We start from the raw sequence: 23,157 nt of genomic DNA, 5'->3' as shown, positions 1-23,157 counted from the left end.
GCCAGCCAGCTGGGAACAGGAGACAGAATGGGGGGCAGAAGATTGGGGGGTGTGGAGACAGTTAAATAAGACGACCTTCATTTCCAGAAGGTGAGGCTACCGTACAAGCAGGACATTATCTGTTTGGAGCTGAACCCCATTACTCTGTTGGAGCTGGAAAGCAAGAACAACATCACTTTCATGAACTGATGTCTAAGAATGCACCCCTAGAGGCAACCGGACGGCAAGGGAGATAAAACTTGCAGTGAAATGGAGGCTGTAGGAACACATGGGTCAGGTTTCCACTGTATTTAAGGTCAGCAGGTACAGCGCTGAGTTAGAACTGGAAATGGAGTCAGGATAGCAAAACTGGACATCTTTATATTCCATAGCAATCCTCTCCCTGGTGGTCCATGAAAAAGAGAATAAAACACTGAGCTACATAATGCACAGGCGTAGGCAGGGCTGCGGGGTGGGTGGGGCAGAAAGAGCTTGCTGGGCTCGCCGAAACCTTTCCAGATGCCCGGAAACAGACGCACTTCATCTTCAAAGTGGGAGACAACAGCACGCGATACATTCCGGGGACGGATCTGAAGGGTCCAGTAACACCTGAGCACCCGAAGAATTTTCTTCCACGAAGGGTGCTTTAATATGGATCATTGATGCTGAAAGAAAAACAGGGGAACAGAAATTAAAATAAGGAGCTTAAAAATTGCAAAACTGAACCGTGTTCAAATGTCAGAAGAGGAGTGAAGGAAATGCCTTTCAGATGGGTTGGACAAGACATTCACTCAGGCAAAGGAGTGAGAAGAAAACCATAAAGCAATGCTTCTCACACTTGCAGGTGCTTGCCACCCAGAGGCAGTGTGAAAATGCGGACTGATTCAGTAGGTCTGGGTGGGGCCCGAGATGCTGCCATTCTCACAAGCTCCCTGGTGACGTTCATGCTGTGGTCCATGGACCACACCTAAAGATATTTCTGGGGCACAGCCTTTGTTTTCAGATCGGATGAGTAAGATGGGTGTTTTAGATAGATTCTGAGCAGCGGGCAGTCAAGGAAAAGTGGTAGAAGAGGACAATGCTCAAATAAAAAGGGAAATTAGAGAAAAACCAAAACTCACGCAAGGTATGGTGGTGATTCTAAATGCCTGATTCCGGCAGGCCATGAGTTAAGGAAATGGTGACAAATCTACTTTCATGAAATAAACGACACCTTTGTGTGTGTGTTTTGTCTCATTCTTGCAGGGGAGGGGGAAGGGGTGGGGGCAGAAAGCCAACTAGAGCGGGTCTTCATAGCACCTTTCCAAGGGAGAACCGGATTCTGAGACTCTGCTCTCATGATGACCTGCCAGGGCAGACCACAGTTCAGCAGCTGCAAACGTGCCTGCCGACGCAGAGATAAAAATGTTTCTGAAAACAAAATTTCACATATGCCCACCACTGAGGTTGGCATCATATCTTCCTGCGTATCTTGGGTGTAGCTTTTACCCAGGCAGAATTTAGACACTGGAAACCAAATGAGGTCATAAACAGAACCAATTTGCAGAACAGTGAAAATAACCCGGCAAGAACTGAAACCACAGGTGCCCTAGGAGTCGGTCATTCACCGGTGAAGAGCTTTGAAGGATGAGCACCCAGGGCTGTGTGGGTTGGCACCAGGGCTCTAGAAAAAAATGCTCCAATGTTTAGTATGATGGTTCTCATTTTATGTTGGGCTTGTTCTAGAAACACACTCTGTTTCTTCCATCCCACTCATCCTCGGTGCCATCACAAATGGTTTCAGGGAGAAAAATCATCACATTGCTGGGGGAGGAGGGTGTCTGGGACTCAGGACTCTTATCAGTGAGTCCAGAGTTCTAGAAGCATAAGGATGAAGAGCATGACCTTTGGATCCAGATGGGTACAAATCTCAGCTTTGTCATTCATTCAGTGACCTCAGACTAGACATTTTGTTTCTCTTTGCCCCTGTTCCTTTACCCGTAAAATGAGAGTATTAGTAGTACTTTGCCCCGCCCCCGCCCGAGGCTTGTAGGCAACATGGAAGGATTTCAGACACCTACAACACCCAGAGCAGTGTGCAGTGTGGAATTAATGCTTCATAAGTGTTTACAATCATCTTAACCATGTCACTAGCTCAGGGCCTATAGGAACGTTACTTAACTAGCTCAGTTATAAAGAGAGTTGGATCATGATGTCCATCAAGATCACTTCAATAACTAAAATTTTATAATTCTATGAATTGAAGTTACCTAGGTCAATAAATGAGAGTTGTCTCAAGGCACGTGGGCAAATAATGCTTCTTTGCTAGATCCTTCTAGAACATCTGGTGATGCATTCAGGACCTACCTTGATGGGGCCAACCTTCCTTTCCAACTTCCATTCACAGCTCCTCTGCACCCTGAACTCTCGGCAGCTCCAGTCACTGCCCCCTGAACACGCCGTGCCAGCCCCAAGCCATAGCATGTTTCAATCCTTTCCCTGTGGTGTTTCTGCCCTGCTTCTCGCCATACACCCAAATGCCATCCATTCTTCAAAACCAACCCAGGGTCCACCCTCTTTGTAAGATCTTCTGTATTGAAAAAGTCCTTTAACACAGAGTTCATTGTCCATCACCATCCTCTGCCTTATATTTTTCTGAAAATATTTTTTTTAATTTTTCTGTCTTCACTACTCAACTAGATAAAAATCTCTTTGAGGTCAGGGCCAAGGACTTACTCCTGCTGGTGTCTCAGTCAAGCTTAGCATTGTTCCAACACAGAAGTATGCCAGAAACAACTGTTGACGGATTCATTGTCAGAATCAGTGAGCCGTTACACTTTATATGGCAATTAGCTGAGCGTGGTAATTAACTTAATGCTAATATTCTTCCTGCCAGCCTCTCTTCCTGTCCCCCAAAATCTTCTAAAAAATTGAACTGGTCTGCTTCCATCTAGTGGCAATTAAAAAACCGGTGGTTCCTGTGATGAGAAAACAGCTCTGGGTGGATTGTGCCAGGAAAGACTTTCACTCAGTGGGTGTGAGCATGAAAGAGATCTCTACATCTTGTGGATTTCCTGCCCACAGAGATAGGGAGCCCAGCCCAGAGAAGGGTCTAGGTCCCCATTTACAGCACTGAACAGAAGATAGGACAATAAAATAAACTAGAACATAAGAACCTCCACTGACCCCATGTCCTTATCCAGTCATCCAGTTCCTGTCTCATCTCCTAGCCAAGCTTTTAAAAAGAGACGGCTTACCTGTTCTGTCTCCACTTCCTCATCCCCACTGAACCCTCCACGCCTGGCTCTCAGATTTCAGTCATGACCTCAAACACAGAACAGTCTCTGCACTGATACCCTTGTTACATCAGTGGGAAATCACTGGTTCTCCCAGCAGCCCTGGAAACCATGTCTACTTCCTTCTTTCCTTGGCATCCATGACCCAAACTCTCCTCATTTTCCTTCTGCCTCTCTGGCAACTTCTCCCCATTCCCTTTCCTTCGTCAATCCTTTCGATACAGATGTTCCCCAGGTTCCCGCCCCCTCTCCCCCAACCTCTTCTGTTCTCCCACTCCACGTGCTACCCAGATGACTGTTCCTGCTCCCAAAGGAGCAGTTAACCTCCCGGAATGTGAGAACCCCCAAATCCACTCTCCTGCCCCAAGGTGGCCGCTGTGCAACAGACTGAACCAATGAACTGTGGGTGAGCTCCAGCGCCTAAAGCTCAACACAGACAGAACTGAACCCGTGACCTTCACCTCCAAAACTTCTCATTCTTCCATGTTCCCTTCTCAGCAAATAGTACGGTATAGACAGCAACCACCCACCCGTTCCCGACCAAATCCACGATGACCTCTTTGATTCTTGTCTCATCACTTCGCCAATTAATTACCACATTCACCTGATTTTACCTCTTACTTCAGAACTCAAACTCACTGTTCTTTCTCTAGACGGGAACCATCAGCTCTACCCTAATAACTTCAAGTGCCTCCAGAACGGCTCTTGGCCTCCAGGCGCACCCAGCTCCCCTACTTGCAGAACGATCCTCGGAAGGTGAACATTTCCGCGGCATCACCTGCTTTACCCCCAAGACCTCAGAATTAAGTCCATGCTCCTTAACAGGGCTTATAAGTTAGGATCTGGCGTATGTTGCCTTATATCTCCCCAGTTTCTCATTTTTTAATATTTTATGTAAATTCGATTTAGTTGACATACAGGGTATATCTGTTTCAGGGGTAGAATTTAGTGACGCATCAGTTGCCTACAACACCCCGTGCTCATTATGTCACGTGGGCTTCCTTAACGCCCGTCACCTGGTTACCCCATCTCCTCCCACCCCCGTCCCCCCAGCAGCCCTCAGTTTGTTCCCCGTAGTTAAGAGTCTGAGGGCCAAGACCGAGCTAAAAGAACTTGCCTCACTGGGGAAGCCACAGGCAGAATTCATGCTCCCCCCTTCCACGTTTCTGAAGGTCAGCGCTTATCAGAGAAGCAGTCATTTACTTTCTTGTACCAGGCACGGAGGCCTGGCGTCCAGAATTAGACCTTCTTAGGGCCTGAGATTTATTGGTTTCTCAATAAATGCTTGATGAATGTTTCACAAACACTGTATTTGATATTGCCCTTATATTTTTCTAGGACAAGAAGAGACACATCATCATGCTTCCAATCCTTACAGAAAATTCAGGGATTATCAGAAAGAGCTCCCTTCACGTAGCTGTCCTTTCTTAACAGGGCATTATTTGTTCATTCATTCATTCATTCATTCATTCTAATCCCTTGACTCTAAAGCAAAACCACTCACACACATAGAAGCCAAAAACACAGTTTTTAAAAGAGGCGAGTGGATTATCACTTGATACGGAAACCACATTTGAATGAGACCTCATGTAGTTACCAAGGAGTTAACATGTCTAACTATAACAGGAAGTATCTCAAGGAAGGTGGAGAAATGATCAACAGAGTAGAAACTTCTCGCTGATGAAACTTACCTTTCCCGGGACTCTTTACCTAAAAATAGAAGAAACAGAAAAATGGCATCAGCGAGAGCAGATATTTCCATTTTTTTTTAAAGTAAAGCAAAAGCAGAGTCCCATTCCCAAAATCGGCTTTTGGGGTGTATTGCGTATTTGTTGTGAACCCCATCTGTGTGTAAGGGGATTTGAGATGCCGGCTCTGCGTGCTAACTCAAACAGTGCTGTGTACTCGAGCGCGACAGGCCCATTGACACAGGCGCTCCTGCATTCCGCTTCGTCCTCTCTGCTGATCGGAAAGACAGAAGTCTATCTAGCTCCAGCTGCCGGACGGGCACACCCGCTCTACCCGGGCACAGGCTTACCCCCTCCAGCCTGCCATCTCAGCCCACCTTCAGATTCTCCCCTAAGAGACCTGGGGGCTGGAAGTGTGTGTTATTACGTCTCACACCACCTCGTCTGTGAGAATCCACAAAGAAATTTCACTCGGGTCTCAGTGGTAGGAATTACTCACTCATCTGAGTAACTGATGTGTTTTAACCTTACGAACACAGGGACATCATGACCAGTTACGCTCCCTTCTTTGATTGGCTGCCGGGAAGCAGACCCCGAGCTAAGACCCCTTCCTAGCAAGCGTACAGGATTTTGTGACCTACCTTCTTGTGCCCTAACTCCACCTCTTGCTCCAACTTCTTTTTACGCCCTAAATTTTAGCCTTCCTTTTCTTACCTATTTTTAAACTGATTTTAACTTACTATGTGGAATGCATTTCCTAAACCATCTTACATTGTTTCCGAAGACAAAAGAGTGTAACTAAGTAGATTAACGAACAAACTGCAGAGTTAGACTCCAGAGGAAATAAAAGCAAAAAAGAAAAAAAAAATCTTTTTGAGCAACAAGCAAATCCCTGGGAAGCACTGTGCTTCTGTGGCGATTAAGTGAAGCTCCAGAATCATCCAGTCTGGATGCGAACCCTGCTTTATCAGCTGTGCTGCGTGTCGGGATAACAGCTTAGTCTCTCCGGCCACAGTTCCTCCATCTGTGAAAGGAGCGTGATAATCACATCTTCCACACCCAGTGGTAAAATAAAATGTATTCCAAGTATTTAGGCCAGGGCCTACCACACACAGTGCTCAGATGTTGTTTTAAGCATTTAAAAGTTAGACTTTACTCTTTTATGCATTTCCTCCAAAATTCAGCCTTCTGATGACATGGGCTGAATACATTTGGCCAAGGAGAATGAAATCTGAGCTAACTTCAGGCTCCGTTTGTTTATCTTCCTATAAATACATTTTCCTTTTAGGACCAACGACACACATAACAATCCGTGGGCAAGAATCTGTTACTACTGAGAGAGGTCTGCTTGAAGAAAAAGGAACTAAGGGCCGCGTGTTCAGTTTCGTGTCCTATTCTAACCCTGTGGGTTGGTTTAGGTGGGGAATTCTTCCAGCCAAGAGAAAACATAGAGCCTCATTAATCTGAAGACTGCCAGTGTTCGAGGACCTGTGAGGGTGGAGATCTGATCTCTGATTCTGGCCCCTGCTGATATGGGATATGAGACTTCTGGCCTAAAACCCTGCCTCAGTTTCCTTATTTACCAAACGGGGCAATGATAATGACTCATGAGAGAATGATTATCTAGGGGAAAACCGTGTTTCTAGGCAAACCCATTAAGAGGGACATGCATTTCTGGAGCCTGGATTTATTTCTCTTCCAGAACAATGGAGCAAAACCTGGATATCCAGAGAGGAGCAAAACCTGGATATCCAGAGAATTAGGGCAGGTGCCAAACTGTAGTTTTAGAAGATCTCTCCGAGGACAGGACAGGAGTCAAGAAAATAGTCGTTTCACTGGGTACTAGGTCTTAAATATTCGCCTGTCTTCTTTTTCCAGCTTGCTGAACCCCAAACACCTACGACATCCTTGGGGCTGATAACTACTATACACATGAGATTTACTGCATTTAACTTTTTTTCTTGTAAACGTGTCAGCTAGACTGTCAGAAAAGCTCTGGGGGGTTAGCCTGGGAACCTAACCATCATCCTAACACCGTTTCTATAGTAAAAACATTCTTCTTGTTGCAAAGAACTAAGTGACAACTACAATCTTTGGAAGACGAAGTCCCTTGAAAATGGAGCGAGCAGAAGACGCTCCGCAGATGAAGTCTATTAAAATGCTACATTAAAGGCACCTGACTGCCCTACAGAGGGAGTGATTTGGGGGCTTCTGTTCTCTCTGCTGGCATGCGTGTATCTAGCCTCACTGCCCGTTATCTGTTTCCTGTTTGCCCCACACTAGATCCCACAGCAGGGGCATGTCGTTTTCACGTTATCAGTTTGAAATCTTGTACAGAAATGACACCAACGTAAAACAATGTAAAAACAACCTGCTGTTCTCACCCCTGCGGGAGAGCCACCTTCGCCAGCCAAACCCCGCCCTGCACCCCACACCCTGCCACTGAATGCAAGTGACTTCACTCTGGCCTTTTGATTCTACTAACAGTTATTATAAGATTTTGGGATTTGGGAATATGCTCCTTACTAAGGTGACTCACAGCCCCCAAATCCTTAAAGGTTGTTTAGAGAACAGCCCCGTCTCCCAGACGGCAGTGTGTAAGGACTAATGGGGTCAGGCTTTGGAGTCTCAATGGAAAAGATCATCAGTGGTGGGAGAAAAAAAAAACCCTCGTTCTTCCCATGCTTTAGAGTAGTACTTGAGTATGTTATATCGTACTGTACGATGATGGGATCCAGTCTTAGCAGAGCTCCCAAGAGCCGGAGCAGAGACATTCGAACTGTTTGGTGCCCTCCCTTGGCCCTGAGGAAGTGTTTGCATGTCAACAGTGTCCCCTTCCATCATCTCTCTGGGTTGGTCATAAAACTAATCTACTGTCATTCTTAAATTGGGAACGAAAGATCAGATCACAGGAGAAGACCATGAGGGTTGGGTAGGTAAATATTCCTGCCACTGGCGGTGAGGATGGGAGAGGGGCAGCCGTTATAGACCGCACTCACCGAACAGAACACAGACTAATTAATCGATAGAAGTATAATTAAAACGGCGATGAACTGACTCCATAGAAAGGCAACACCAAACAGCTGGTTAGCAGTTATTTCGAGGTCACTGATGGCCTCTGAACTTAAAGCATAGAGAGCTCAAACGCTGGTCTTGTCCCTGAACTTCCTAGTCTTAAATGTTTCTGCCAGATAAGTTTGGCCAGATGTGGCGGTGCCCAATCAGGGCTGCCACAGACTGTGAGCCCATAGCCAGCAAGCCGGTCCCAGTGTAGGGCTTGGACACACCTGGGGGGCGGTGAGGGGGTGTGGCTGTTGTTTTCTCCGTGCTGTCCCATGTACTGCTCCAAGCAGCAGCTTCTCAAACAGCCCTCCTTATTCGCTTTTCCTCTCCAGGCTGGAGTCAGGGGGCGGGGGGCAGCAAATGCTGTGCATTGGGTTAAATCTGTATCCTCAGTGAATAGACACCGGGGAGAAAACGTGAGGGTTTCTTTCCAGGGACAATGCAATTCCCGCACGTCAGAAGCCAGACACGCATGTGACTCAGGTTTTGGGGAACGGTGCCTTAAAAACCTTATTGGTCTTTAGATTCCTTTTCTAGTGGAATTGTAGCACTGAGATCAAAGGCATTTAGGGTCTTAGAAGACAGAGATGATGCATCCTTTTTTCAGAATTAAAGAAGAGCAAAGAACCATTAAAATATCTCACTTGTCTGTTATCACCCTGGCACAGTACCTTGAAGACAGTAGGCATTTTTAAAAGGTTTGTCAGAGGATAAGCACAAACCAGCCAACTTGTTTTCATGGAAGCGTGCATGGGCTGCTTCACACATCCCCAGGGATGCTGGCGACAGGACACAGAGCTTGGTATCCTGCTTCAGTTGAACTGATCATACTTAATTTCCTGTGGGTTTCTGTATTTTTTTTCCACTTTGAATTGTGTTACTTTCCTGTGAAGGTGAACTCACATACCTTTCTTTAATCTTCTTGCCAGCCAAATGATAAATGCCAGCCCAGCAAAAGCAGTAACCATGACTGCCACCGGAATGAAGATAGGGTTATAGTCGCCTTCCTTGATCATTGAGAAACTCCTGTCCACTTCTGAAAGAGAGATACAGAGCATGAGACCACGGCAGTACTCACTCAGAGCATCTCATGACATTAGGCTTTGCTCCTCCCCACGTCTCCTAGTAAGAGCCCATGTGATGCCATTCGACAGATGAGGACACTGGCATGGGAAGGACCAAGACGAGTCTACAGCAGAGGTGGAGACAAGACAAGCTTTTCTACCCCAATGCCTACAAATTCTTAATCTCCAGATTTGCAGTTCATGGAACTCCCAGAACTACCTAAGAATCTTGACAAAAAGTGGTCATTGTTGTATTTATTACCATGGCCTTGTTCAATAGCTGGGACTCAACGATGCTGAGAAGACCTAACATGTCTAATATGACTTCAAGAAAAATAAAAGCCAGTGATCTGAGCCAGGTAACCTATCATCAAAGGAAACTATTAATGCTTTTATTTTGAAACAGCTGTGCCAACAAATGCACTTGTTTGCATGGCAAGGACCTACACTGAACTGTCTTTCAAATGATGTGGCCTTACCACGTATTTCCAGTTCCTGTATGCATAAGTAGATGGATACACCTCTATCCTCTTGAAAGAGTGAGCTAAGTTTATTTGGGAACTTTTATTGAAAAAATACCCATATGAAAAAACTCTGTATCCTGTTACCACCAATCAAATAAATGTGCTTTTATACATTAGTAGAGGGTCTGTGTCCCTTATTCTTCGTGTTACTTTGATGAATCTCTCCAAGGTGCATCCACCTCCACACCCAAATGTATAATAGAAAATAGGCTCAAGTTCCCAGATGACCCAAACAGAGGACAACTTATTTATTCACCTTATTTACAATGGGCATGTGTTGAGTGGGGGAATCCATGGAAACGAGGAAGACATGGTGCTTCTCATACACAGATTAGGAAGGCATCAGCTTAGTGATAACGGAGAAATAGCTGCTATTTTGGGAATTGGGGGTCACTGGTGACCTTTGTAGAGACATTTAAATGGACTAACGGAAATGAGGTAGTAGTGGAATGGAAGAATGAGTAAGAAATAAGTCAGAGACAGGGCCTAGCTGCTAAGATAGGAACATCTAACACTAAGCATCTAGTGCCTAGCTGTTAAGACAGGAGTTGAAAGCCAGCTGAAGAGAGAAAAGGCTGCCACTGAAGAAAGGCATAGGAACAGCCTAGGATTTTACAGCAAATTAATGTGTACAAATTTATCTTTAGGCCACACACACTTAACAATGACATTTAAAGGTTTACTCTATCTTTCCCCACTCTCTTCCTATTCACCAGTTCCATTTTTAAATATTCAGTATATCGGGGCAAATTTATTCACTTTGACATTTTGGGCTAGGGCATGACCAGATTCCAGATGATCCACAAAGCGTTTTCCTCTCCCCAGTGAAGTCCGTTCCTCGGAGCAGTGGAGGTAGAGCTGAGGGTCCCCAGGGGGTGACGACAGTCCATGGCCCCCAAATTAGGGGCCTCCAAAGGCTCACACTGAATCACTTCGATGAAAAAGGGAAGTATTTCTGAGTATTTCTGAGCAGAGACCCTCCCTTGACCAAAAGTTTTTAACCAAAGTCTCTTGACTCAACTGTGGAACCATCTGGCTGAGTCCAGACATTTATTATCTCTAAAGAGTTAGTTCTGATAATGCCGCTCCCAGACTTTATTTTCCTGAGGGTGATGGAGAGTGGTGAGTCAGAGGGGAAGCCAGGAGCACTGACAGCCCTTGGGGTGGGGGGCGGGGGGCAGAGGGTAGAGTTGTTGCTGCCCCAGTCCTGGTAATTCTCCAGCACCGCTGGCAGGGTGCCATGCTACACGGCCTTGGACATGACATGGAGATGGACAAGCGCAGTCAGGGAATGTGCTCAGTGAGGGCACAGAATTCCCACCCTGTCACTTGATCAAAGGCAAGCAGTGTTGGAAAACACCCCAATTCTCTGAAGCGAGTCACTCAACTTTTATAAAATTCAGCAGGTCGCTCAACTTAGATCTCTGATTTCAATGTGATTTTGATAACTTTATGAGAATTAAGCCAGTTAAAATTGTGAATCCACTGCAGAAATGTAGAAAGTGTAACCAAACTTCACAAGTTCAGGTGCCACCGGTTTTCTCCCGTATCGGGATAGTTTTCTTGACAGTTAAAAAGAAAAACCCACCATATTTCAAATGAAAAAAAAAAGAGAGAGAGAGAGAGAGAGAGAGAGATCAAGAAACTATGTGTTTGTTTTTCACAGCAGTTGTTATTCCCCTGACAGTTCACAGAGGAGGAAAGGTAAAAATGATTTTAAGAATAAACCAAATAAAACAAGCAAAACCCTACTGGGGCACCTGGGTGGCTTGGGTAGTTAAGTGCCTGACTCTGTGTTTCAGCTCAGGTCTTGATCTCAGTCAGGGTTGTGAGTTCAAGCCCTATGTTGGGTACACAGGGTGTGGAGCCCCCTTTAAAACAACAACAACAAAACCCCCCAAAACCAGAACACCAAAACTGTCAACCCCCTGGGAAGGAATTTGGTTGGTGTTCAGTAAGATGACACATAAAAAGGGTTACTGAGAGGACAGAACAACCAACATTTAACTGAGGTTCAACAAGACTGACTATTTATGCCATGACAGTGAGAAAACTAAAATAAAACAGTATAATCACACCACGTATTATTATTTTTATTAATTATTTTTATTAACATATACTGTATTATTTGCCCCAGGGGTACAGGTCTGTGAATCACGAGTCTTACACACTTCACAGCCGCACCATGTATTATTGAAAATTATGTACAAACTGTGAGATGGTTTCAGAGGTATTTGGCTGTTTTTTTTGTTTGTGGTTTTTCTTTTCAATTTCAGCAACAATAATCGCTTTAAAAAGCATCACAGTGCGATCTAAGTTAGATTAAACTGTGTTCCAGAGAGGACAGAGACTTCTTGGCAAGCCTCTACTGCATTTTCTCAGTGCGTAAACCCAAGGAGGCCACACGACAAAACCTCTGGTCTGAGGAGTTACTCACCTTCGCAATTCGGCTCTTGAGAAGACCAGTTTCCAGAAGGTCCACAAGTGGTCTCCGCAATCCCAGCGAGCTCTGTTCCCTCAGAGCAGTTGAAGGTGCACCTGGAGGAATAGCTGAAGTTCCCCAGCGGGTGACGACAGTCCATGGTCCCCAAATCAGGGGCTTCCAAAGGCTCACACTGAATCACTGCAGTAAGAAAAGAACCAGCACTGTCTGGTGTGAAGAGGTCTTGAGGTCTGGGCTTAACTCCCAGCTCTGCCTTGGCACCAGGTGAATTAACCCTTCCAGTTTCTGCCTCTTCATCTGTGAAAGAGGAATCATGGGCGTCTGGGTGGCTCAGTGGGTTAAGCCTCTGCCTTCGGCTCAGGTCGTGACCCCAGGTCCTGGGATTGAGTCCCACATCAGACTCCTTGCTCAGTGGGGAGTCTGCTTCTCCCTCTCTCTCTGCCTCTCCCCAGCCCCCTGCTCATGCTCTCTCTCCCTCTCTCAAATAAATAAATAAAATCTTAAAAAAAAAAAAAGGAAGGAAGGAAGAGGAATCATGATGACTGTATAAACTTCCTAGAGCTGGGGTGGAAATTAAAAGATCTAATGTAAGTCAAGGACTTAGAAAAGAACCTGACTCATAGGAAGTCCTAATTAAACACTAAGCTAAGTCTTTTAATTATTGTTGGCCTTCTCTGGGGAGAGAATGTTTAAACCTACATAGGTTTACATGGGAATGATTAGCTCAGTTTGGAAATAGCTGTCACATCAGAGTTCCTAGGTATATTAGAATGCTGGGAGCAGGAGATGTGGAAAAGAGCAGGGAAGCTTTAGGAAGCATCAGTCTTGATTCTGTCTTCCCCTTTCTAGGTCCTACCTTCAGCCCCTCCCAACCATGTCCCTGACTTGTGGTTCACAGTAGATCAAACTGACTTGTGGTTCACAGTAGATCAAACTGAGCCTTAGAAGTAGTGATTTCACATTTGTAGGGCCTGCCATGCCATTTGAGGAAGTACTTCAAGTCTTGTGTCCTATTGATGATCACATTTGAGCCATCATTGTGACCTTAGTTTTGAGATTTCAATGAAGAATGGACTAGAGGCATTAGAAAATTTTTATATTTTCCATATACAGTACAAGTCCAACTTAACGTACGTTCTCCAATTCAACTCATACCTGTAAGCCCGTGCCTAATATACTCCAGGCCTAGTCTCAACTGCCATAGAAAGCAGTAAATAGTACTTACTGATCTCAAGCGTCAGTCTACCAGGGACTACAGACAAGTGCATGGATGACTCCAACGAATGTGGGGCAAACAAGAAAGAAACATGTGCAGCAATTGGAACAGGGAATAAGGAGACTTAGCTTGCCTTAGGGTCCTAAGAAAACTTTCCAGAAAAAAAAAAAAGATTCCTGAATTATGTCTTAAAGATGAACATGTGTGTTAGCCATGTCAAAATGAGAGAAAACCATGAGCAAGTCAGTGAGATATGAAGCACACATGAAAAGTGTGGAGAACGACAAGCTTTGTGATGTTACTAGAAGGAAAGAGGATGCAGGGGATGCTGTGAATGAGATTACAAAGAAAGGTAGAAGGGGTGCCCGGGTGGTTCAGTGGGTTAAGCCTCTGCCTTCAGCTCAGATCATGATCCCAGGATCCTGGGATCGAGCCCCGCATCGGGCTCTCTGCTCAGCAGGGGACCTTCTTCCCCCACTCTCTCTGCCTGCCTCTCTGCCTACTTGTGATCTCTGTCTGTCAAATAAATAAATAAACAAACAAATCATTAAAAAAAAAGAAAGGTAGGAGCTAAGGCAAAATGCTGTTATCTTTTTTCAGGTATTTAATGAGTACCTATTATGTATTAAGTATTTCTCTAAGCTTGAGAAGTTCAGGTTTCATCCTGTAGGAAAAATGATAGTTAGAAATTAAAAGGTGGATATGTGTGTTATGTTCATTCGATTGTTTTTTTTTTAATATTTTATTTATTTGACAGAGAGAAATCACAACTAGGCAGAGAGGCAGGCAGAGAGAGAGGAGGAAGCAGGATCCCCGCGGAGCAGAGAGCCCGATGTGGGGCTCGATCCCAGAACCCTAGGATCATGACCTGAGCCGAAGGCAGAGGCTTTAACCCACTGAGCCACCCAGGTGCCCTCGATTGTTTTTGATTAATCAGTCTGCCTATCGAATGAACAGTATTTTTAAGGGGAGCTAATTTAACCTTGTGGAACTCAACTAAGAAATTAAAGCAATAATCTAGGAGGAATGGGGGCACTAGGAGCAGCTTTGAGGAGGAGGAAATTAGAGAAACAGTAAATTATAAAAATGATCAATGTGTTACTGTGCATAAACGTAAGGGGAGGTGAACGGGTTTCATACCAGAGTACTCACATAAATGGTGGTGTCCCATACTGAGATAGAAACACAAAAAGGAAAGCTGGCCGGAACACCTGATTTTATAATCTTTGGGGCATCGCAAAGGATATGCTTAGCTTATTTGGAATTCAGGGCTGGACAAAGATTTGTCAGTCCAAAGCTCACATGAATCTGTGAGTCCACAGAAGTTGGTAAGTTTGACAAAAGTGGGGTCATATAGAATCCCTGGACGAAAGACAGAATGACATAAAATGAGAAATAACGGTAGCGGAAGGGCTTGGGTAAGTGCCCATGAAGAAACTCAAGGAGAAATGATTACAGGTAGAAAGAAGGCCAGGAAAGAATGATAAAATGAAAGCCGAGACCAAAAAAAAAAAAAAAGTAAAACGTTTGAAAAAAAAGTGAAATGGGCATGCCAATGATATAAGAATTAAAAAAGTATATATATATAAATATTAACTATAAATAAATAAATAATAAAAATAAAATTCAGCAGTGGAATGAAAGTATTGGGTAAGAATTGAGTGAAATGAGTAAGACCTATTCCGGATGGTTGACATTGAAATATATTTTGGCTCTAATTCTTTACCCTTTACAGACATTGCTTTTCTCTTCTTATAATTTTCTATACTAGGCACCAGATGCTTCAACCATAGTTTTGAAACTCAATCAATTTCAATAAAAGGATTTGATGTTTCTTTCGGTAGTGAGTTGACTGGGTCAAAGACTCCTTGACTTTGAGTCTACGTACTCTGCTTTCTGTTTCTACCACCATGACTGCGAATGATTTCAGTAGACTCTTACTGATTCTCTCCATCTTCTCTTTCTGTTCTCCAATCCATCTTACACATTGCTTCTAGGAATAGTGCCCAAATGCAGGTGTTAAGATACTAAGTGGCCTCCCACTGCCAAGTAAATGCCAGATTCTTTCAATAGGTACTTAATTCCAGCTTACCTTGCTTTCCTTCAAATGAAATTATGAGCATATATAACTTCCATTAGCTAATTGAAAATCCTTTATGGGCAGAATCTATAGTAGATTTGTTTTTCTATCCCCCAAAATACCTAGCCCAAATAAATGTGTTGGGTTTATTACCGTATTTCTCTGACCTATATTTTGTATCATTATGTGAACTTTTCTCTTCAGCCTCGCCCTGTCATAATTTTGAGGATTACATAGAAATTAAGATTCCTTAATAGGTGATTTACCCTCCTAACTATAAATGGCAATGTTTCTTTCAAGCTTTAGACTTCTAATGAATCTGACAAGTTGGTGGGATTGAGTTCCCTAAGAACAGGAATCTACCAGCTGCCTTCTTTGGGCACTCAAAAAGACTTGCTAGAAGAGGACTGAAATCTCATACTGACTTATGAAATCATTCAGGAAACATAACCACATTGTGCAAGCATATTCTTCTGATTGAAAGTTTTCATTTCTCGGAATGGCTAGTATCATTTTGTGCCCTCAACCTCCACAAGCTACAGGGACCCCCGTGACTATATACAGGAAGAAGCAAGTCAGGAAGGGGCTTACCAAATTGACACTGAGACCCGTAGAAGCCCACATCACAGTTGCAGGTGGAATTATTGATGGTTTCCACACATTCTCCATGGTTGCTGCACGACCAGGGCTGACAAGAAGCTTTAAGGGGGTGTGGGGTCAGAAATAAATTATTTTAACACAATTATTTCTTAGTACTCACAGTCATTTCTTCAGGTATAGGTAAGTTTTTGGCTGGAACTATTTGAATGAACAGGAAAGGTTTATTTGCACATTAAAAGCTGTTTTGCAATAAAACCATATGCTAGAATCTTTTAATTTATGGGCTATACCAGCCGTATAGCCACAGACATAGGCATAGAATGAATTTACCAACGCCAATACGCTATAGCATTTTGGGGAAACTTAGGGTTGTACTCTGAAACCCTTGGAATTACTTCGTTTTAAATGTTATAAGTAGGTTAGTGATGACCCAGCCTCAACCATTTCTGCAATATGCCTGGCAATCCCTTCCTTTATAGAAAGGACTAGAGAAAGAAAGAAGTCTGCACTTGCTAAATCAGTAGAGAGCCCAATACACAAGAGAGCAAATGAACTGTGTTTCACTGTTGACATATGACGTAAGAAAACCCTGACTGTTTTGGAACTGAAAACAGAAATTTCCATCCTCCACAAATAACGAAACACGGCAGTATTTCGTGCTATGGAATGATAGAAGATTAAGCCAAGAAGGAGGCATGAGCATAAAGCCCCCGACCTTACAGCAAGGAAACGGAGGTCACTCGAGCCTGAACTTCCGGCCAGATCCATCTCTGCTTCCGCTTCCCTGCCTTACTTCTTACACACACTTACATACTGCCAGAAATGGATTTCCGGGTGTTAGGAGCAGCCTCACACACCAAACATGCACAGAGATGACCTGATTTTTATTTTATTATTCTTTTTTTAGAGGACTGGATTCCCTCCCTACCATCCTTTGGGATGAGTCCCATCATTCTCCCCACTTTGGCCCCTCCTTACCTGTGTAACAGAGGGCTCTCTTTTGTTTGTAGCAGGAGTCATCATTCCACTTCCCTGCGTCTTTGACCCTCTTGATGTAGATCTCCACACAGTCCTCTTTGGACTTCCTGTTGTTGGGCTCTCCATTCCCCCAGTTCTCCGCTTCCTTGGTGAGAGACTTGTTGGTTCCCACCCAAGTCCATATGCCCTCTACCTTCCGGATTCCTATCCAGTAGTAAGTGTTGATGAAGGGGAGTGTCCTCTCCAGGTACTCAATTTCCCCCTTGTTTTGTATGGCGACTAAATCTGTGTAATTTTCTTGGCAGTACCTTCTAGCCTTTCCCCAGTTCATGGGTTTTTCAGAATAGTGGTAAGTCCAGCCGTTCGTTCCATCATGTGCAAGGAAACCTGCAAGACATGAATGTGAATTATACAGGCTCATGGTTACAACTGAAAAGAAGTGAGAAGTAATCCAGGCTGAGCTTGCCACTTAAAGATGACAAAACCAAGACCACAGAATCAGTCATTTGCAGATTTGAGGTAGAACCTAGACCTTTGGGTCCTAATCACTTTTCACAGTAATATGTAATACTTTCTGCTCATTGCTCTATTTTAGACAAATTTGGTAGCTTCCAAGTTTTTATTTCATAACCTCATTTTCCCCCAAAATTCTTCCAAGTGAAATTTAATCCACATATTTTAGAAATTCATATTTCTTTTTCTATTTCTGTATAATTATATATCCTTAAAATTTATTACCCACTTTTTTTTTTTTATCATGGGATAATTTCCTAAAAGCCAACATTTGTGTTTCTATGGCAGAAGTAATATAAGGACAGGAATAACAACATACTTTAAGTATTCTCTTTCATATCAAAAAGGTAATCTTTTACCACAGGAAGAGCTGCTTCTGGGAAACCCTCCATACATAGCTCAAGCTACAGAAAAATATATTTTTTACAAGAGTAATTTACAAAACTAAATGCTACAGGATTATGAAATTGATTTAGATCATGTCCTGTACACAAGGATACTCAGCTGATGGTGTTTAATAATCATAGGGTGCTTCAAATGTTGTTTCTTTTTTTAGATTTTTTATTTATTTATTTGACAGAGAGAGATCACAAGTAGGCAGAGAGGCAGGCAGAGAGAGTGAGAGGGAAGCAGGCTCCTTTCAGAGCAGAGAGCCTGACGTGGGACTCGATCCGAGGATCCTGAGATCATGACCTGAGCCGAAGGCAGCAGCTTAAACCACTGAGCCACCCAGGCGCCCAATCATAGGGTGCTTCAAATATGAGAGCTTTGACAAAACTGAAACAAACACATAGTTACGCAATGACCTCCTTGTATCATATGCCATTCGAAGCATGGTATGATCTATGTGAAACACTGTGTTACCATTAAAGTAAATGTTTTTGTGGCCATCAATATCTATTGAGTTTTCATTGTGTAGGGCAAAAGCCATGGAGAAATACCAGAGAAAACATAGATCCAATCTTCACAGTCTCCTAAAAGTTCTGAACAAGGAATAACAGATGTAAAGAAAACATAATTAATCTTGATCCAATTAAACATACCAGAAGTGAACAGAGAACTGAGAAACAGATATGATTAATGAGTAAAGAATGTAACAAAATACACATTTGGAACAGAGTTTTGAAGGAACATTCTACCAGGATATAAGTTCTAAGAAGGAAGAAACTGTTTGGTTCAGTGCTGTATCCCCAGTGCCTAGAACAGTGTCTGGCACATTAGAGGGACTTATAAAACCACTTGTTGAATGAAAAGAGCACTATCTTTGCAGGTGACATGAGGTAGATATGGCGTAAGGAATGTGGCAGGGGCAGAGGAAAGCACATTTGCTCCGCCAGAGCTCAAAATCTAAGCTGGGGGTAAGAAGCACTAGCTTACTTAGGAAGGGGAAAGAAGGTTCAAAACAAGTGCTGGAGAATCTTCAAGAATCAGACATAAAAACTTACCACACCAATGGGAGAAGAAATATACATATATGCATATATATTTAAAATAAATATATATTTAAAATGACATATATTTATTAATATATTATATTAATTAACATATTATTAATATAATAATTTATATATAAATATAATAAATATATTGTAATATAAACTTATATATTAATATAATATAATATATTAATTAATATATTAATAATATAATACATATATTAACATATAAAATTGTTTTATATTTAATTAATTTACTAATTAATATATTAATGATATTATATATTATATTAATATATAAAATTTATATATAAATGTCATTTAATTATATATAATATATATTAATTATATAAATATAATTATATATATTTATATGTAAATATATAAATATAATTAAATATAATTATATAATTATTTTAATTATATAATTATATAAGTATAATTATATATAAATATATATTTCTATATATAAATATATAAATATAATTATATATATATAAATATATAAATATAATTATATATATATAAATATATAAATATAATTATATATATATAAATATATATTATATATATTATATATATATTATATATATTATATAAATATAATTATATAATTATATAATTATATAATTATATTTATATAATTAATATATATTATGTACATATAATATATAATATATTCATTATATTAATAATATATTAATTATATTAATAGTATAATATATTAATATATAAATTTATAAATATATATTTAAAATTAAATTTAAAGGTTAATTTAAGTGATATGTGTATATGTATATTCTGACCTTAAGGAGCTCACACTTTAATTATAGAAATGATGCTGATGTGCACTAAACTACTGAAGGAAAACAGGAGCGCTGAGGGCCCAGCTGGCTGAGTTGGAAGAGCATGTGATACTCTTGACCTTGGGCTTTGAGTTCAAACCCCATGCTGGGTGTAGAGATTACTTGGAAATAAAATCTTAAAAAAAAAAAAGTTCCCTGCTAAATATTTGGTATGGATTGTTAAGTGTCCCATCAGATATTTCTTAATTAACTTTATTTCTTCATAATTAAGACTTTTGTGGAATTATCAAGATCTGGACCATCCAACAAAGGTGTGTCAGGGTTAGGAGGTTTCTGGGGAAGGTACTAAAAGTAACAGAAGAAAAAGATGTTCATAGAAAGGATAGAACTAACCACTATCTACCTAATAATCTTCCCTGCGACTGCATGCACTCAGGGGATATTTAAGGAAACGAAGCACAAGTTAAAGAAGGGCTTAGCAAACCCAAATACCGTCACATACCACAGCAGAGCACGGCCCAGACCCACACCTTGACGGAAGTCTGTGAACCCCTCTGAAAGCCCGGACATCTCCGTGGAAATATCTGCAAAGAAAATACAGAATTATAGTTAGATTTATATTCTTAAATCACAAGTTTACAGCACCTTAAGGAGGGGGTTCCAACCTTCTTAGAATTCAAGATAAAATACCTCTCCTCACTAACCCTGTCTGAAGTGAGAAGTTTCTTAGATGTGCTTGAAAAAAGTAGCATTAAATTTGCTTCAAAACTGTTACAGAGTTGTAGCTTTTCTTTTGCTGCTTTTCCCCCCCTTACCTTTTAGCTTCAGGTTGCTGATTATTACTACTCAGATTCTTTTCTGTATTTCAATAATTTTTGTACTTTCTGCTGACCTATTAGATGAAACTATTTTATATTTAACATGTATATTTTTATTTTTTTTAAAGATTTTATTTATTTATTTGACAGAGAGAGATCACAAGTAGACAGAGAGGCAGGCAGAGAGAGAGGAAAGCAGGCTCGCTGCTGAGCAGAGAGCCCGACACGGGACTCGATCCCAGGACCCTGAGATCATGACCTGAGCCAAAGGCAGCGGCTTAACCCACTGAGCCACCCAGGCGCCCCTAACATGTATATTTTTAAAGTGTTCTCTTTTTTTAAAGATTTTATTTATTTATTTATCTGACAGACAGAGATCACAAGCAGGCAGAGAGGCAGGCAGAGAGAGAGGGGGAAGCATGCTTACTGCTGAGCAGAGAGCCTGATGGGGGGCTTGATTCCAGGACCCTGAGATCATGACGTGAGCTGAAGGCAGAGGCTTTAACCCACTGAGCAACCCAGGCGCCCCTTAAAGTGTTCTTTGATGCTTAATGAACTATTGATGTCTGAGATTTAAATGCTAAAATCTTAAACTAGATTACAATGGTTCGGTGCTTCAAATACTTACAAGTATTAGCTAGCCGGGCACCAGTAAAGAAAAGCAGTTCATTTCTTTTTCAATTTAAAAAGAAATACATTTTGCAGAGTCCAGACCACAAGTTCTCTGCACACCTTAAAACCATATCTTCTGAATTTATTGTCTCTCAGGTAGTCCCAGTGTTTAGCTGCAAAACCGCCCATTTCAACAAGATAGAATGTCCTCAAGGATCTCACCAGAAACAAGTCAATGAGGAGAAATCAGCACATCTGAGAGGAAAGACTCTAGAAGCACCCTTTAGACGCGGCATTTTTCATTCTTGGCTTTGCTAAAACCAAAAATGAAGTGTCTTGTTTCTTGTCCTTTGCCATCTGTCTTTGCAATCCCCAGGGGGTTCTATCTGAGCACCTGGAAATCTTTGAGGCTGAGAAGCTCACCATGGCTTTATTTGTCCTTCTTTAGTTCTTCTGGAACGCAGCCTCTCCACTCAGCACCAGGGCGTCTGGGTCCTCGCCCTCAGCTGGCTGTGCTGTGTTTCGGGAGGCTGCGTGGAGGCCACCAGAAAGGGTTGCTTTTTTTTTCATTTCTCAGACTGAGTCTCACATCCTCCTACCCTCCCCCCACTTTCCCCACCTCTTCTTGCTCCCCTTTCTCCACCCCTTTCCTAACCTGGCTTCTGTCATCACCCTGAGAGAGGAAGAGCTGCTGACCCCGGCATGTTGTTAGATTCTCTCCTCCTTCCCTCCTTCCCTTCCTTCCTTCCTTCCTTGTTTCCGTCCTTCCTGCTTTCCCTCCCTCCTGCCTTTCTTCCTTTCTGTCTCCTCCTCCTCCTTCTCCCTCTCTCTTCCTCCCTTCCTCCACTCCACTCCGTTCTCTCTCTCTCTTTCCCTCCTTTCTTCTTGGATAAACCCTGCGCTACCTCTTGGCTATCCATGGTGACGGGTCCCAGATAACTGCAAAAAACACACGATCAAAACAGCATTTGGCACCAATTCCCCATGCCCAGCTTCAGTGGCCGGTTCCTGCGCCCTCTTTCCTTGCATGCCCCCTCCTGGAGGTCGCTGGCAATGGCACCTCCTAGAGTTCCGCCCTAAAGAAGGCAAAGCCCTGGGGAGGTGTTTTGTCCTGGGAAATTTGGGGCGCTAGAGCATTTTTTATTTCTGTAGTGTAAAATGTGAAGGGAATAGACTGCACATGAAATTAGGACCTATATGATGGAAAGGAAGAGTGATGACAAAATTAGATTTTATATATATATATATATATTTAACATATAATGTATTATTGGTTTCGGGGGTACAGGTCTGTGATTCATCAGTCTTACCCAATTCACAGCACTCACCATAGCACAGACCCTCCCTAATGTCCACGCAGCCACCCTATCCCTCCCACCCCGCTCCCCTCCAGCAGCCCTCAGTTTGTTTCCTGAGATTAAGAGTCTTTTACGGTTTGTCTCCTTGGTGGTTTCATTTCGTTTTATTTTTCCTTCCCTTCCCCTACGATCCTGTCTTGCTTGTCAAATTCCTCAAATCAGTGAGATCATATGATAATTTTACCTCTCTGACTTACTTCACTAAGCATAATAACCTCTGCATCCATTCATGTCCATGCCAATGGCAAGATTTTGTTTTTCGGATGGCTGCATAGTATTCCAGTGTGTATATACACCACATCTTCTTTATCCATTCATCTGTCGATGGACATCTAGGTTCTTTCCATAGTTTGGCTATTGTGGACATTGCTGCTATAAACATTCGGGTGCACGTGCCCCTTCGGATCACTACGTTTGTATCTTTAGGGTAAATACCCAGTAGTGCAATTGCTGGGTCGTAGGGCAGCTCTATTTTCAACTTTTTGAGGAACCTCCATACTGTTTACCGGAGTGGTTGCACCAGCTTGCATTCCCACCAACAGTGTAAGAGGGTTCCCCTTTCTCCGCATCCTCGCCAACACCTGTCCTTTCCTGACTGGTTAATTTTAGCCATTCTGACTGGTGTGAGGTGGGATCTCATTGTGGTTTTGATTTGTATTTCTCTGATGCCGAATGATGCTGAGCACTTTTTCATGTGTCTGTTG

At 42.4% G+C, this 23,157-nt stretch overlaps 1 protein-coding gene across 1 annotated transcript; it reads right to left on the bottom strand.

Moving 5' to 3' along the window:
• Positions 1 to 273: 273 nt before the first annotated feature.
• Positions 274 to 21,655, bottom strand: SELL (selectin L). The gene is made up of 8 exons (XM_045982955.1): positions 21,519 to 21,655; positions 20,168 to 20,249; positions 16,911 to 17,297; positions 15,924 to 16,031; positions 12,031 to 12,216; positions 8,913 to 9,041; positions 4,946 to 4,964; positions 274 to 644 (listed from the first exon to the last, which is right to left on the bottom strand). Exons 1-8 carry the CDS (start codon positions 21,519 to 21,521, stop codon positions 626 to 628), a joined length of 933 nt encoding a protein of 310 aa, XP_045838911.1. The 5' UTR covers positions 21,522 to 21,655; the 3' UTR covers positions 274 to 625.
• Between the last annotated feature and the right edge of the window lie 1,502 nt (positions 21,656 to 23,157).

This window comes from Meles meles, chromosome 17 (genome assembly GCF_922984935.1).
Source record: "Meles meles chromosome 17, mMelMel3.1 paternal haplotype, whole genome shotgun sequence".
NCBI lineage: Eukaryota > Metazoa > Chordata > Mammalia > Carnivora > Mustelidae > Meles > Meles meles.
Note: the sequence above shows the minus strand (reverse complement) of the source record. Positions and strands in the feature narration are given on the sequence as shown.